The following is a 15052-nucleotide window of genomic DNA, read 5'->3' as shown; positions in this document are numbered from 1 at the left end:
CCTTACTGTATTCCAGGCATCTCCGAGTTCTCTGGAATATTGTGTCTCAAAATGATCCAACACAACTTTGCAAATCTGTTTTGCAAGCTTCCCTTCTGATTTTCCTTTCAGATGCTATGATGATAAGAAAAAGTTGCTGACACAACCTAATAGTACAAATTTATTGAACTCAACATTAGCACAGTCTTTCTTCATAAAATAAGGACACTTTTTCAGATAACTACTAGTTCTTGCAAGGAGAGCAGTACCTCACACCTAATAAAACTGCACTGCAATACTAATTTTTAAAAAGAGGGTTTCTTCAAATGATAAGTACTCCAATTTAAAGGTTAGAGCAGAATGTAATGGTTTTAACAGAGGACACTGTGTCAAAGGAACAACAGTGATTTAAATAAGCCACTCTAGATGTTAACATTAGGGAAAACTGGGTGAAAAGCACAGGGGAGGTCTGTATTAACTTTTCTGTAAATGTAAAATTATTCAAAAATAAAAAGTTTATTGAGAAACAAAGTCCTTCCACTTCCCTATGAAAACTCCTTGCAATTCTATTAATTTACTCCCCAAGAAAACATTATCGAGGACCTACTATGTAACATTGTCCTAAGATGCCGGGATAGAGCAGTGACAGACACTCTCAGCCCTCAACGGGCTTGCACTGTACTCAAAGATGGAGTAGGTATTTAAGTCTGCGCGCAGGACTGCAGAGAACTCATCTGGGGACGCAGTTGAGTCGGGAGGAAACGACAGAAAACACTCACGAGCGAGCGTCAGAGCCCTCAAGCGTTATTCTAGGGCTTTGGATTGTGAGCGAGGAAAAAAAAAAACCCACAGACAGCGAGGTTCCCCTATCGCAGTCCCCTCCATCGCCACCTTGACCCGTAAAGTAGTGTCTGGTTCAGTCTGAGGCTCCCGGCCAGGTCCCAAGCCCTCACCCGGGTCAACATCATCCCGCCAGTAGTCAAACATGAGATCCACAACCTACGGCAGCCCAAGTCGCCAGGGAACCGAAAGTACAGCTTCACTTCCGAGTTTCGCCGGATTTTGCTCCCTTTCCTCACTTTTCCGGTCCAACTTCTCGCGAGATACTGCTTGTCTGCGATGATGAAATCTCACCATAGACGCCTAGTGCCGCGAGAGGCACACGCGGTCACTTCACGGGAGGCTGGTGGTGGAAGCTACTCGTGGGGGCGTGGCCGGTTCCTTCGGCAGGACCTTGAACGGCCCCAGCTAACGAAGTCGTGCCTTGCTCCAGTCTTTGCGCGTGCGGTTCAGTAAGAAGTGGAAATCTTTGTCATATATTGTCATTTTAAAAATATTCTCAGATGCGAAGCTAGTTAGTAAATTAACCTAACAAATCTGATGACTCCCGTTAGCCCAGATGTTGAGACTCAGGGGAAAAGGATATGGATATGATGGAAAAAAATTAAGTCACACATTTCCTAGAGATGGCCCACTGGGATAATGTCTCAATGGGGAGCGTTACGTGATTATGTTGATTGAAATGCACAAGGCGCTTAACACAGAGACCAGGAAACAATAAATGCCCAAATGTTAGCTGTGTATTATTTTCACTATCATGATCTTGATAATCATCACGTTCAGATAACCGAATGCCTGGAACCAGAATGCACACTAGCTTCTACACCCACCTTTACTAGGAGCAGTGTTACTGGTTCTCAGGAAGATGAATATTACACCCACTCTGACAGGAACAAGTTTATTTGCTCTTTTACTGTTACTCTTCATATAAATAGCAATCAGCAATTTATATTAGAATCAGTGCTAATAGTTAAGAGGCATCATTGAGACTCTCAATGCTCAAAATACTGCAGTGTACACTGTAGGTGCAAATCTTAGGGCCATGTAAAAAGATAAATGTTATAACCACCACTGTGATTTGAAGCTTAATATATTTAGTTAGTAAACAATTTCCCCAGTAATCTAAAGATGAATCGATTCAGTGGGTGGGCATTTATAATGTATCCTGTTTTATGAGCATTTTCTTATATTAAAAATTATTTATATACATGATTTCCCATAGTAGTCAAAGCCTTGGAGGTTATCATACTAGCTTTCTCATTATTGATAACATCTTGCTCATGAATCTGCATGTCTGGTAATTATAATTTTTTATTAGTCCTTAGTTTGGATAGGTTTTCAAATCTTGTAATTCTTTTATAAATTACCCATTCATGTCCACTTACCTACAGATGTCTTACTTTTATTTACATTTAGAAATGTCAATTATATCACATTTCCAAGTACTTTCCTAGTTTTTCTTACAATCATTTGACTTTAAATGTGAAAATATTTTAAATTTCTGTGCAATAAATTGAGCTTGTAATTAATTCCATTGCTTTAAGGCTTGGGAATTTCTTCCCACAGAAGGGAGATACTTCTGTTTCTCCCATCTTTTTCTTACAGCTTGATCTTTAATATTTAACCTACTGATCTATCTAGAATTATTAATGTATCATGAAAATATTAATGGATTTCTTCTATCTCACACCAAATAGGTATTGAATAAAGTTCCACAATAGAAATTGTTAAAAACAGACTTGTCTTAAACCACTGCAGATGTAAGAAATTGAGCTGACACCAATACCAGAAATTATATTTATTTTTTTATTATAGTATTAAAGAATGAAACAGCCTATTAAGGATTTATTGCTAGTCAGGAAAAGAATTTTAACATACCTAAGCAATTTTATTGTTAAGTCCTTTGATCTAAGAAGTGTTTCATAATAACTACACTTTATAGACTATCCCCTATACTGTTTTATGAATTTTCATATTTACATAAAACATATTTCCAAATCCTTCATATTCGATAGAGGTTTATGTGTCAAAAAGGTAAAGACAGGCTTTGTAGTAAAACTAACATCGAGACCATTTGCTCCTTAAAATTGGTCGCAGAAAAATACAACAAAGAAATCTGCCATCAGAGCAAGACAACAGAACATACAACAGGCAATCTTGGACTTTCAGGTGAGCAGCTAGTAGGCTGCTGCTCCCATTTTATTTTAGATTTCCAAAGTGATATGTACAAATACCAGCAGACAATCTACTGACTGGGAAGTAAATCTAATAACTTGTATTTTTATCTAACTTTTAAAAAAATTCTTAGGGGGGAAGTCTATGTACAAAGTGCAGTACAACATGTAACTGTGATGGGCTGAAACTTGTCCTCAAAATTCTTATGTTGAATCCATAACCCCCAGTACCTCAGAATGCGACTGTTTGGAAATAGGGTCTTCCCAGAAGTGTTAAATTTTAAGAGAGTTCCTTAAGGTGGGTCCTAATCCAATCTGACTGATGTCCTTAAAAAAAGAGGAAATCTAAACATACTGAGACTAGAGAGGTGACTGCACACAGAGGAAAGACCACTGAGGACACAGGGAGTATGAGGTCATTTGTAAGCCAAAGAGAGAAGGTTCCAGAAGAAACCAATGCAGTCAACATCTTAGACGTCCAGACTTCAGAAATCTGAGAAAATAAACTTGTTTAGTCACCCAGTCTTTGGTACTTAGCAGACCTAGCTAACTAATACAATAACTGAAATATAAATGTGTACTAAAAATTTTTACTGGAAAGGAATTATATTATTATAAAAATCTGTAGACCACTGATTCATTTACCTAGTTCGTAAATTGTTTTCTCACCAGCACACAGAGGGAATCTACAACTCATGCTCCAACAAATTATTTTCTTTCTCTTTTCCCATTAATTATAAGCTGATCCCCTTCATTAAAGGAAATTCATTTTTGACTTCCTATTTTCTTTCTCAAAGAAACAGGCTTTTATTACTCTATTCCCACAAAGCTAATAGATTATTGCTATTTTGATAATTCATATCATACTTTAATGTAAGTTTTGAAATACCTAAATTTGTTCTTTGGATCAGCTGGAATACATTTCTTGATAAATAGTATTAGCACAATGTCAGTTGCAACATATACTCCACTTAGAGAAAAACTTTGGTATTAAAGCCAAGGATAATAAGGCTTCTAAACTACAGCATTATTTGTATAAGCAGTTTCACTTCTGATAAGCTTATTCACCTGGAAGCACTGGATTTCTTTAGTGTGGAATGAAAGAAATTAAGTAACATTAATAGCAAAGCATATAGAGCTATCAAATAAAATACTGTCATAGTAAAAAAAACAGTAAGAGGTCAGTTCTAAATATTATGGCATACTCTATAGTTGAATGTCTCTGGGCTATTCACATAAGTTTTACATATTAAGTGAATTCTAGTCTTTCCTTTGACACTTAAAAGAGCATATAATTTTAAACTTGCTGAAAACAGGCACTTAATTTTTACAAAATTATGAATGTGCTGTCCCATTATAAAAGTAAGCCAAATTTTTAAAAAATAGTTTGAAAGATTGAGGAAAAAACATAACCAATAAAAAATTCACTATTAGGACTCTCTTGTCCCCTCATGGCGTGAGCTGGGAGCTCTGTCCTTTCACTTTATCTCTAAATAAAAGCCTGTACCTTGCTCTCCAACCTTGAGTGTTTGTGAAGCTCATTCAAAAAAAAAAAAAGAAAAATTCACTATTAATATTTTGGAACATTTCTTTCTAGTGTTGCTTCCATGCAGTTTTATACTTGACATCAATTACATACAACATTGTATATTTGTCATATCTGCATGTTACACAAAGGCATATATAGAATTATCTCAAATAAGAAAAAAATGTATTTTTTGGCCAGTATCTTTAACTTAACAAAAGACAGACACAGAATCATCTAGAATCATAACATATGTTATTTTAACTACCCTTTAAAATGAGAAGATTCTTTCCCACATACACAAAAACTTGTTCACAGAAAAAAGGTTTTCATGTACAATAGCAAAAAATTCATTATTTTAATTAACTTAGTTTTTCAACAATCCTTTCTTATTACCCAAAATAAATCATTTAAATTTCTCAAATGAAAAGCAAAACACCATAATAAATTATTTTTATTCTGTGAAAATGTTATAACTCATGATGATTAGGAATTTAAAATGCAGCCTATGACAAAATAGGTATTACTTGTTAAAAGCCACCTGGATTTACAAAACTTCTTTTAAAATATTTTTAGAGTGCTTTAAGAATACAAATTAATTTTTTGAGATATATTAAGCATTTATTCCACTTTATCATATATTTAATTTCAAAATCATTTTTATTCATGTTTGGATGAATGTCCATAATGGACTCTGTAGTTATTGTACACCACAGTGAAGTACAATCACTGGAAGGAAACAAAAATTGTAAAAACATATTTATTCTCAAACTAGATGAGTAGTAAAAAGATGGCAAAAGTATGAGTTTAGTTTTTTAAAAAATGAATGTAAAATGTTACCAAAGTAACCAAAAAGATATGCAAACACGTTTTATCTCTAAAATTCATTTCAAAATTTACATTTTTTTTCTTGTGTTGCTTTCCCTTACGTTTCACACACCTCTCAACTTCGGGTTGTTAAGAATTTTATATCTGAAGTAGTATGCTTTTTACTCAGTGCGCTGGGTAGGACCCATGTACAAAACTCCAAAAAGCTGCAAATGATACTGACTAAACTAATAAAATGATACTGACTAGACTGATTAATGAATTATGAGTTAAAAATGTGAATAAAATGTGATCCTCTGAAGTAAAATTTTAAAAATTAGCATTTTAAACTACCTTAGGCATACTTAATCATATTCGTGTCAGATACCAGTGTCTGTTATCAGTACAAGTTACTAAACTGACCATTTAACAAGGTGATATAGGAATCATACTGTTTATAGTATGCTCACCTTAACATAAATGCATGATTTCAGTGAAACGCAACATGACTCAATTACTCAACATATTTATCTAAGAGTTTGTCTAAATGCCAGACAAATAAAGAATCCTATTAGATGTCACTCTTCTGGGCAAGAGAAGTACTATTATTTTAAATTGAGAAATTATTTTGGAGTTATTTCTTTATAAAAGTCATTTTAAACTAACATTTTTATTCCTATTGCTTTAGTACCCAAGCCTTTCCTGGTTATGAAACACCAGTCTCTGGACCTAGAGCAGCTTTTTCAGTCTTTTTTGCCTTTAATTTCAAGGCATAAAAGAATTAGAATAACCAAAAAAAGTCACTGCAGATTCTGATAGAACAAGGGAGTGAGTGACAAGGAGCACCTTGATCTCTGAAAGAGTCTAATCTTTAAAAAAGATGTTGATTGGAACTTTTAATAACATCTCACATAATATTTTTATTAATTTAAAAAGCATTTATTTAGGTCAAAAAAGTATTTCAAGTGACTTTCATTTACCGAGATCATCACCAAAGAAAACAACCAAGAACAAAAAAATTGAACTTTCTCCCTGGGTAGTGCTTTCAAATAACATAATGTGGTAGAATAAAGATCTCAGAATCTATTTTAAAAAGGTATTATTTTAAAATAGGTCAAATTAGAATGTATATTTCAAGAACAATACTATTAGAAAACACACTTCAAACCATATAAATGTATTGTTTGTATAGTTCATGTTTGCAAAATAAATGAACTCGATTTTCCAGACACAATTTAAACAAAGCATCTATAGAAAAGTGCAAAGTCAATATCATAGCAATTAAAATTCTTAAAAGTTTTAGAAAAATATAATAAGTATAAAATTTAGGTTATAAATTCCCAAGAATTTCCCTTTCCATGAAGATGTATCTTACAAAAAATGTTTATGATACAGAAATAAAGACTATTAAACAAATAGTAAAGAAAGTATACAGAGTCCATTGGCTCTTTTTCTGAAAGGTTTTCTTTCAGGAATATGTCCATGAGTGCAGATTTATAAACCAGAGTCAACACTACTTGCTAACTTGGTCCAAATGCTTGTCCTTTCACTGGTCATTTTGCTTTTTTTTTTTAAACCATGAAGACCATGAATAAGTAATTATCAGATCAGTCAGGTCTTTGGCTATTAATCCCCTCACTGGAAATTGCTATGATTATTTTGCCCTAGTCATCAATTCAGGACTTTTCTTCTTTGAGAAAGAAGTTTCTCCAGTTCATCTTGCCAATATCAAGAGCTCACCCACGTGACTTGGTTATGAGATCACGTCATGAGCATCGCTGTTAGGTCTCTGTCGCACAGCCAGGGGAGGCAATGGCTTCCCATAGAAATCTATGCAAAGAAGGGATACCAAAAATACAAAAGTATTATGGTAAATCAAGATTTTTGACACAATTCATCATTTTCCAACCAACAGCTTTACAAGAGTAAGACACTATGACTTGACAGGTGAAGCAATGGGTCAGAAGAATAGAAAAAAAGAGAATCCAAGAAAACTTGAATAAATTCAAAACAACTTGGATAAATTACTAACTCCAGATTATATATTAATCTCTACTTGATTTAATGAAAAAGCTGTACCTGAAGTATATATTATTACTTTTTTTTGCAATCACATGTTCACATAGAACAGAACAAAAAATAGTCAGAATTTATAGAACCCGTTGTCAAAGCCCTGATAGATAAGTCAGTATTTGTACAACCCATGTTCTTATCCAGCACCTACTAATTCCAGGTATTTGGGAGAAATAATTAATTATCTTAGTGTTATGGTAAGTAGGAATCTTTTACAATGATGTTTTAATACAGCTCAGTGATGTAGGGCATAACTGATATAAAAAGTCTTATTTTTTTCTACTTCATAAGAAGTTCCTATCCCTTAATTTTCATAAGTTGGCTTATAAACACAATAGCATTCATAAATCTTCAGTAAGTATTTTTCAAGCCTATTACTTTAAAATTATTCTAGAAGCATAACTATTAGGATCACCTGAAATAAATACACTGAAAATATATTAGGGACCTGTCCCCAGTTCTGCATATGTCTGGAGTTCAGCTACATTCCTCCAAGGTACTGTTGTCCTGGCTTCCATTCTGTTTGGCCAAGCGGCCTGTGAGCCTTAAGCAGACACTAGCACCTTGTGAACAGCCTGCAGGATCACAAGTACATGTGACTTCCCCTATTGCCCTCAACATTTTCCCTCACTTTCTAAGGCCTTTCCTTAAATAAGACCCTGGTGGAGCTTACCAACTCTCTACTGTTTTGGTTTTAACTGACCAGTCCAGCCTTAGCCTGGGGACCCCAACACTCCTACCACAGACTCTAATAAAGCCATGTGCTCCAGGTCCTGTAGCCCTCTCTGCCTGCACCCTGCCTTGACTCCCAAATGCAGAATCCTCAAGGCATGCCATATACTTCCAGGATCTGTGAATAATACACTTCTCTATGTCAATTTATCTTGTGGTCTTTTTTATTTATTTATTTATTTTATTTCTTTGAAGAACATTATATTTACTAGGCTCTCCCCTACCCCAAGTCCCCCCCACAAACCACATTACAGTCACTGCCCATCAGCATACTAAGATGTTGTAGAATCACTACTTGTCTTCTCTGTGTTGCAAAGCCCTCCCTTTCCCCAACCCCCCACATTATACATGCTAATCATAATACCCCTTTCTTCTTCCCCACCCTTATCCCTCCCTACCCTCCCATTCTCCCCAGTACCTTTCCCTTTGATAACAGTTAGTCCATTCTTGGGTTCTGTGATTCTGCTGCTGTTTTGTTCCTTCAGTTTTTCTTTTGTTCTTATACTCCACAGATGAGTGAAATCATTTGGTATTTGTCTTTCTCCGCTTGGCTTATTTCAATGAGCATAATACCCTCTAGCTCCATCCATGTTGTTACAAATGGTAGGATTTGTTTTCTTCTTATGGTATGGCTGAATAATATTCCATTGTGTATATGTACCGCCTCTTCTTTATCCATTCATCTACTGATGGACACTTAGGTTGCTTCCAATTCTTGGCTACTGTAAATAGTGCTGTGATAAACAGGGGTGCATCTGTCTTTTTCAAACTGGAGTGCTGCATCCTTAGGGTAAATTCTTAGAAGTGGAATTCCTGGGTCAAATGGTAAGTCTATTTTGAGCATTTTGATGAACCTCCATATTGCTTTCCACAATGGTTGAACTAATTTACATTCCCACCAGCAGTGCAGGACGGTTCCCCTTTCTCCGCAACCTCACCAACATTTGTTGTTGTTTGTCTTTTGGATGGTGGCCATCCTCACTGGTGTGAGGTGATATCTCATTGTGGTTTTAATTGCATTTCTCTGATAACTAGCAATGTGGAGCATCTTTTCATGTGTCTGTTGGCCATCTGAATTTCTTCCTTGGAGAACTGTCTATTCAGCTCCTCTGCCCATTTTTTAATTGGATTATTTGCTTTTTGTTTGTTGAGGAGCATGAGCTCTTTATATATTTTGGATGTCAAGCCTTTATCGGATCTGTCATTTACGAAAATATTCTCCCATACTGTAGGGTACCTTTTTGTTCTATTGATGGTGTCCTTTGCTGTACAGAAGCTTTTCAGCTTGATATAGTCCCACTTGTTCATTTTTGCTTTTGTTTTTCTTCCTGGGGAGATATTTTCATGAAGAAGTCGCTAATATTCACATCCAAGAGATTTTTCCCTATGTTTCTTTCTAAGAGGTTTATGGTTTCATGACTTACATTCAGGTCTTTGATGCATTTTGAATGTATGTTTGTGTATGGGGTTAGACAGTGATCCAGTTTCATTCTCTTACATGTAGCTGTCCAGTTTTGCCAGCACCATCTGTTGAAGAGACTGTCATTTCCCCATTGTATGTCCATGGATCCCTTATCGAATATTAATTGACCATATATGTTTGGGTTAATGTCTGGAGTCTCTAATCTGTTCCACTGGTCTGTGGCTTTGTTCTTGTGCCAGTACCAAATTGTCTTGATTACTATGGCTTTGTAGTAGAGCTTGAAGTTGGGGAGTGAGATCCCCCCTACTTTATTCTTCTTTCTCAGGATTGCTTTGGCTATTCGGGGTCTTTGGTGTTTCCATATGAATTTTTGAACTATTTGTTCCAGTTCGTTGAAGAATGTTGTTGGTAATTTCATAGGGACTGCATCAAATCTGTATATTGCTTTGGGCAGGATGGCCATTTTGACGATATTAATTCTTCCTAGCCAAGAGCATGGGATGAGTTTCCATTTGTTAGTGTCCTCTTTAACTTCTCTTAAGTGTCTTATAGTTTTCAGGGTATAGGTCTTTCACTTCTTTGGTTAGGTTTATTCCTAGGTATTTTATTCTTTTTGATGCTACTGTGAATGGAATTGTTTTCCTGATTTCTCTTTCAATTGGCTCATTGTTAGTGTGTAGGAAGGCCACAGATTTCTGTGTGTTAATTTTATATCCTGCAATTTTGCTGTATTCCGATATCAGTTCTAGTAGTTTTGGAGTGGATTCTTTAGGGTTTTTTATGTACAATATCATGTCATCTGCAAATAGTGACAGTTTAACTTCTTCTTTACCAATCTGGATTCCTTGTATTTCTTTGTTTTGCCTAATTGCCATGGCTAGGATCTCCAGTACTATGTTGAATAACAGTGGGGATAGTGGGCATCCCTGTCTTGTTCCCGATCTCAGAGGAAAAGCTTTCAGCTTCTCGCTGTTAAGTATGATGTTGGCTGTGGGTTTATCGTATATGGCCTTTATTATGTTGAGGTACTTGTCCTGTATACCCATTTTGCTGAGAGTTTTTATCATGAATGGATGTTGAATTTTGTCGAATGCTTTTTCAGCATCTATGGAGATGATCATGTGGTTTTTGTCTTTCTTTTTGTTGATGTGGTCGATCATGTTGATGGATTTTCGAATGTTGTACCATCCTTGCATCTCTGGGATGAATCCCGCTTGTTCGTGGTGTATGATCCTTTTGATATATTTTTGCATTAAGTTTGCTAATATTTTATTGAGTATTTTTGCATCTACGTTCATCAGGGATATTGGTCTGTAATTTTCTTTTTTGGTGGGGTCTTTGCCTGGTTTTGGTATTAGGGTGATGTTGGCTTCACAGAATGAGTTTGGGAGTATTCCCTCCTCTTCTATTTCTTGGAAAACTTTAAGGAGAATGGGTATTATATCTTCTCTGTATTTCTGATAAAATTCCGAGGTAAATCCATCTGGCCCAGGGGTTTTGTTCTTGGGTAGTTTTTTTATTACCGCTTCAATGTCTTTGCTGGTAATTGGTTTGTTTAGATTTTGTGTTTCTTCCTTGGTGAGTCTTGGAAGGTTGTATTTTTCTAGGAAGTTGTCCATTTCTTCTAGGTTTTCCAGCTTCTTAACATATAGGTTTTCATAGTAGTCTCTAATAATTCTTTGTATTTCTGTTGGGTCCATTGTGATTTTTCCTTTCTCATTTCTGATTCTGTTGATGTGTGTTGATACTCTTTTTCTCTTAATAAGTTTGGCTAGAGGCTTATCTATTTTATTTATTTTCTCAAAGAATCAGCTCTTGGTTTCATTGATTTTTTCTATTGTTTTATTCTTCTCAATTTTGTTTATTTCTTCTCTGATCTTTATTATGTCCCTCCTTCTGCTGACTTTAGGCCTCATTTGTTCTTTTTCCAATTTTGATAACTGACTGTGATGTTAGACTATTCATTTGGGTTTGTTCTTCCTTCTTTAAATATGCCTGGATTGCTATATACTTTCCTCTTAAGACTGCTTTTGCTGCATCCCACAGAAGTTGGGGCTTTGTGTTGTTGTTCTCATTCATTTCCATATATTGCTGGATCTCCATTTTAATTTGGTCATTGATCTATTGACTATTTAGAAGCGTGTTGTTAAGCCTCCATGTGTTTGTGAGCTTTTTGCTTTCTTGGTACAATTTATTTCTAGTTTTATACCTGTGTGGTCTGAAAAGTTGGTTTGTAGGATTTCTATCTTTTGGAATTTACTGAGGCTCTTTTTGTGGCCTAGTATGTGGTCTATTCTGGAGAATGTTCCATGTGCACTTGAGAAGAATGTGTATCCTGTTGCTTTTGGATGTAGATTTCTGTAGATGTCTATTAGGTCCATCTGCTCTACTGTGTTGTTCAGTGCTTCCGTGTCCTTACTTATTTTCTGCCTGGTGGATCTATCCTATGGTGTGAGTGGTGTGTTGAAGTCTCCTAGAATGAATGCATTACAGTCTATTTCCCCCTTTAGTTCTGTTAGTATTTGTTTCACATATGCTGGTGCTCCTGTGTTGGGTGCATATATATTTATAATAGTTATATCCTCTTGTTGGACTGAGCCCTTTATCATTATGTAATGTCCTTCTTTATCTCTTGTTACTTTCTTTGTTTTGAAGTCTATTTTGTCTGATACTAGTACTGCAACACCTGCTTTTTTCTCCCTATTGTTTGCATGAAATATCTTTTTCCATCCCTTGTCTTTTAGTCTGTGCATGTCTTTGGGTTTGAGGTGAGTCTCTTGTAAGCAGCATATAGATGGTTCTTGTTTTTTTATCCATTCAGTGACTCTATGTCTTTTGATTTGTGCATTCAGTCCATTTACATTTAGGGTGATTATCGATAGGTATGTACTTATTGCCATTTCAGGCTTTAGATTCGTGGTTACCAAAGGTTCCAGGTTACTTTCCTTACTATCTAAGCATCTAACTTAACTCAGTATGCTGTTACAAACACAATCTAAAGGTTCTTTTCTATTTCTCCTCCTTTTTCTTCCTCCTTCATTGTTTATATATTGGGTGTCAGATTCTATACGTTTTCTCTATCCCTTGATTGGCTTTGGGGATAGTCAATTTAATTTTGCATTTGCCTTGCAATCAGCTGCTCCACCCTCCCTACCATGATTTTACTAACTCTGGTAACAGCTATCCAACCCTAGGAACACTTCCATCTATAGCAGTCCCTCCAAAATACACTGCAGAGATGGTTTGTGGGAGGTAAACTCTCTCAGCTTTTGCTTATCTGGAAATTGTTTAATCCCCCCTTCAAATTTAAATGATTATCTCACCAGATGAAGTAATCTTGTTTCCAGGCCCTTCTGCTTCATGGCATTAAATACATCATGCCACTCCCTTCTGGCCTGTTAGGTTTCTGCTGAGAAGTCTGTTGTTAGTCTGATGGGCTTTCCTTTGTATGTGATCTTATTTCTGCCTCTGGCTGCTTTTAACAGTCTGTCCTTATCCTTGATCTTTCCCATTTTAATTACTATGTGTCTTGGTGTTGTCTTCCTTGGGTCCCTTGTGTTGGGGGATCTGTGGATCTCCATGGCCTGAGAGACTATGTCCTTCCCCAGATTGGGGAAGTTTTCAGCAACTACCTCCTCAGACACTTTCTATTCCTTTCTCTCTCTCTTCTTCTTCTTCTGGTATCCCTATAATGTGAATATTGTTCCGCTTGGATTGGTCACACAGTTTTCTCAATATTCTTTCATTTTTAGAGATCCTTTTTTCTCTCCGTGCCTCAGCTTCTTTGTATTCCTCTTCTCTAGTTTCTATTTCATTTATTGTCTCCTCCACCGTATCCAACCTGCTTTTAATACCCTCCATCGTGTTCTTTAATGATTGAATCTCTGACCTGAATTCATTCCTGAGTTCTTGGATGTCTTTCCGTACCTCCATTAGGATGTTGACTATTTTTATTTTGAACTCCCTTTCAAGAAGAGTCACAAAGTCCATATCATTTAAATCTTTCTCGGGAGTTGTATTAACAATTTTACTCTGGGCAAGGTTCCTTTGGCGTTTCATGTTTGTATATGGCGCCCTCTAGTGTCCAGAAGCTCTATTCTGGAGCTGCTGAGCCCCTGAAGCAATGTCGGGGGTTGCAGGGGAGCTGTACTGGGGGTAGGAAAGAGCTGTTCCCCGCCTCCTGGCTCCTGTGCCTGTCTCCACTGCCTGAGCCAGTGGGCCAGGCACACAGGTATAAGCTTTTGTCCCAGAGCAGCCAGATATGGATCCCTGCTTTCCACAAGCAGCCGTAATCCCAGTCTCCCCAGGAACTCTGCCTGTATTAATTTTCCAACCCAGTAGTCATGCCAGTCTCATGCAAGCACCATGAAATGTAGGTTTGTGCTCCCAGAGCAGATCTCTGGAGCTAGGTATTCAGCAGTCCCAAGCCTTCCATTCCCTCCCTGCTCCGTTTCTCTTCCTCCCACCGGTGAGCTGGGGTGGGGGAGGGGCTCGGGTCCTGCAGAGCCACAGCTCTGGTACATTACCCCGTTCGGTGAGGTCTGCTCTTTTCTCCAGGTGTGTGCAGTCTGACCGGTCCTCTTTCCTGTTGCTCTCTCTGGATTAATTGCTCCAATGTTGCTCTCTCTGGATTAGTTGCTCCAATTAAATTTTCTAATTGTATCCAGTTTTAGGAGGAAGCCTCTGTCTCTCCTCTCACGCTGCCATCTTTAATCTCCTGGCCCTCTTTTGGTCTTTTTAACTGAGGTCTACCATCCAGCACTCAAGGGGTCTACTTAACAAATGTTAATTTAGCTAAGTCATATAGCATTTAAGGAGCTTGGAAGTCATCACCTCATCCTGACAAGAAGTAAAATGCTGAACAGACTGAAAAAATCAAGTTCTTCTCAGATCCATAATAGAGGGGAAGTCACAGGACAAATCACTATCCCCAGTACTAGACAGACAAATGGGCAAGTATAAGGTCTCAGTTTACAAGAGCAGACATTCATGAATGGAAACTGCTGAGGGAACCAATGTTCAGGTAGGGAAACCTGAACTGTGACAAACTGCTAGAGACTCACTGTGACAAACCTGAGAGTTAAACACTCCAGGGATACTGGGGGACCCCCCAATATTGTGAGATTTATCTCCAGGAGGTTGAACAAATTCCCACAAACAAGAACAAATCTTTCAGAAAAATGCCCTTCTGATTCTGGGCAGAGAAGGGAAAAAGGAACTACTCTGAAATATCCCAGAGCACACTCTCTACTTCTTAGCAAGGTCTGCCCTATGGGGAAGCTAATTAATCAGAGAATAACCTGCTGGGTTATCACCAGAGCCTAACTGAGCTGGGGAAGGGAAATAACCAATTCCAGCCAGCATTAATCATTCTGTCCCACCTAATGGGAGAAGAAAACAAACTCTGGAGAAGTTCACAGTCCAGAAGCACAGGGTCACTAGAAGACTGAACCCTAATCACAGGAATACAGAACACAGGCCCTTCCTCAACATGTCACC

General features: G+C 37.1%; 2 protein-coding genes across 3 annotated transcripts in view; both read right to left on the bottom strand.

The window, feature by feature from the left end:
- Window positions 1-1108, bottom strand: part of NSUN3 (NOP2/Sun RNA methyltransferase 3) — a 96659-nt gene extending 95551 nt beyond the window's left edge. Inside the window, exons 1-2 of the mRNA XM_036899081.2 lie at window positions 933-1108; window positions 2-114 (exon numbers count right to left, since the gene is read on the bottom strand). Coding sequence (XP_036754976.1) covers window positions 2-114; window positions 933-947 — 128 coding nt within the window. The 5' untranslated portion in view covers window positions 948-1108. The remainder of the gene's footprint in view (window position 1; window positions 115-932) is intronic.
- Window positions 1109-2976: 1868 nt separating this feature from the next.
- The window catches only part of ARL13B (ADP ribosylation factor like GTPase 13B), an 81540-nt gene continuing 69464 nt past the window's right edge, over window positions 2977-15052 (bottom strand). For both annotated transcript variants that reach the window (XM_036899040.2, XM_036899047.2), the window contains one exon: window positions 2977-7155. In XM_036899040.2, the coding sequence (XP_036754935.2) occupies window positions 7079-7155 (77 nt within the window). In that variant the 3' untranslated portion in view covers window positions 2977-7078. The remainder of the gene's footprint in view (window positions 7156-15052) is intronic.

This window comes from Manis pentadactyla, chromosome 1 (assembly GCF_030020395.1).
Source record: "Manis pentadactyla isolate mManPen7 chromosome 1, mManPen7.hap1, whole genome shotgun sequence".
Taxonomy (NCBI): domain Eukaryota; kingdom Metazoa; phylum Chordata; class Mammalia; order Pholidota; family Manidae; genus Manis; species Manis pentadactyla.
The sequence above is the reverse complement of the archived record's forward strand: the minus strand, read 5'-3'. Positions and strand labels throughout refer to the sequence as shown.